This window comes from Naegleria gruberi (genome assembly GCF_000004985.1).
Source record: "Naegleria gruberi genomic scaffold NAEGRscaffold_740, whole genome shotgun sequence".
NCBI classification, from domain to species: domain Eukaryota; phylum Heterolobosea; class Eutetramitea; order Acrasida; family Naegleriidae; genus Naegleria; species Naegleria gruberi.
This window is the reverse complement of record NW_003162867.1, coordinates 1-1,923: the sequence shown is the minus strand read 5'-3', so window position 1 is coordinate 1,923 and position 1,923 is coordinate 1. Positions and strand designations below refer to the sequence as shown.

Genomic DNA, 1,923 nt, shown 5'->3' with positions numbered 1-1,923 from the left:
TTATTTAGTATATTTTAAATATAATTATTAAATAATATTAAATTCAAATAAATTCAAATGATATTACATGTATGTTCTTCTATTTCTATTTATTAAATTAATATCCAACCTTTCTAAAATTATAAAAATAAATCAAATGTTCAGAATCTTTTTAATGCCATCAATGATTTACCGTTAGAGCATGTCAAACTTCATCCTCTAATACCGCTCTTTTCCATCACATTATTAAAAAAAAAATAATCATCACATTTTTGATTGTGTCTGACAAGTTTTAACGCTCTCTCTCATTTTTGCTCAACCACTTCTTCTACAAGTCTGTGTTCAACTGTGTTGCTGTCAAACAATCATTCACTACTACTACAATCTAATAATAACAAATAACAAATTAAAATAATTAAAACAATTAAAACAATATAACAAAACAAACAACAATGGACTCTACAATTAAATGTGTAAATATAGGAGATACAGGTGTAGGTAAAACTTGTGTACTAGTATCATATACAGAGAATGAATTTCCAGAGGAACATGTACCAACAGCCTTTGATAATTTCACTTCCATTGTTGAATATAAAAATAATAGATATAATGTACAATTGTGGGATACAAGTGGTCAAGATAATGATTCAATGAGACCTATCAGTTATAATGGTGCTCATATCTTTTTAATTTTCTTTTCATTGGTTGATAGAAAGAGTTTTGAAAGAGTTAAAGATAAATGGGTAAAAGAATTAGAAGAAACATCACATATTGATTTACCATATATTATTGTTGGTAACAAGTTAGATTTAAGAGATGATACTCATACTTTAAAACAATTAGGTGTCACTAATCCTGTCACTAGAAAAGAAGGTGAAGAATTAGCAAAGAAAGTTGGTGCTCTCTCTTATATGGAATGTTCTGCTAAAACACAAACTGGTTTAGGTGAGGTTTTTGAGGCTGCTGTAAAGGCTGTCGTTGATGAAGAATGGAAAAAACAAAATGAAGTTATTAAAAAGAAGAAGGATAAAGGTGGTAAATGTAATAAACAATAAAATTATCATTCATTATATTATATTAAAGAATATATTGTATATTATGAATATATTATTAACATGTATTAAATAGATAAATTGTGATGATGTTTATTATTAGAATCAAGGTATAAACCAATGATTTCATCCAATTCCTTCCTAGAAAAGAAGAGTATCTAACTCTGGATACTGTCAAAAATACATTTCCATCGCAAGCTGAAATAGTATTTGAATTCAATACAATCGATTGTTGGCAATTCAGCTGTGCAGCTCTTCAACACAACACGTTCGTTGTTATGCTAGAATTTCAAGATAGCTATATTACTCATCGTTCAAATGAATGAAAAGGGCAAGTAAGCGTTATTAAGATTTTTGACAGTTCTTAAAATTTGTTGGAAAATGAGAGATCTACTGGATGAACTATTTGCTTACATTTTCGAAAACTATTTGCTTACATTTTCGAAAATTATTTACCAAATTCAACAGCAGAAAGACGATTTAAACAATTCTGCTTTTCAATGATATTGAATGATTGTTAAAACAAGGAATAAATCATCCATGAATATTTTTATTGTGTTAGAAGTTGACCATAATGATAAATATATTGCCTCTCATAGTAGGTCCATAAAAAAGAGTTGCACAATGATGAAAATTAAATAAATTATATTACCAAACATAATTTTTAATACGTTTCATAAATAATTTTAATAATAAACGTTGTGTCAAATGTTTAATTTCTTCATTTTCATGTTGTATTGAAATATTATTTAAATTTGTTAAAAATGTCTAAATAATTATTAAATATTAAATATTAAATATAAAAACTTACTTGATTTTTAAATTCATTATAATAATAAATACTTGTTAAATCATTAATAATATTTAATAATTGAATTAAATCATTATTATT

General features: G+C 25.5%; 1 protein-coding gene across 1 annotated transcript; it reads left to right on the top strand.

The window, feature by feature from the left end:
- Positions 1-244: 244 nt before the first annotated feature.
- On the top strand, positions 245-1,061 carry NAEGRDRAFT_60097 (rop family small GTPase). Its single transcript, XM_002668073.1, has one exon. It carries the CDS (start codon positions 432-434, stop codon positions 1,032-1,034), a length of 603 nt encoding a protein of 200 aa, XP_002668119.1. The 5' UTR covers positions 245-431; the 3' UTR covers positions 1,035-1,061.
- The last annotated feature ends 862 nt before the right edge of the window (positions 1,062-1,923 follow it).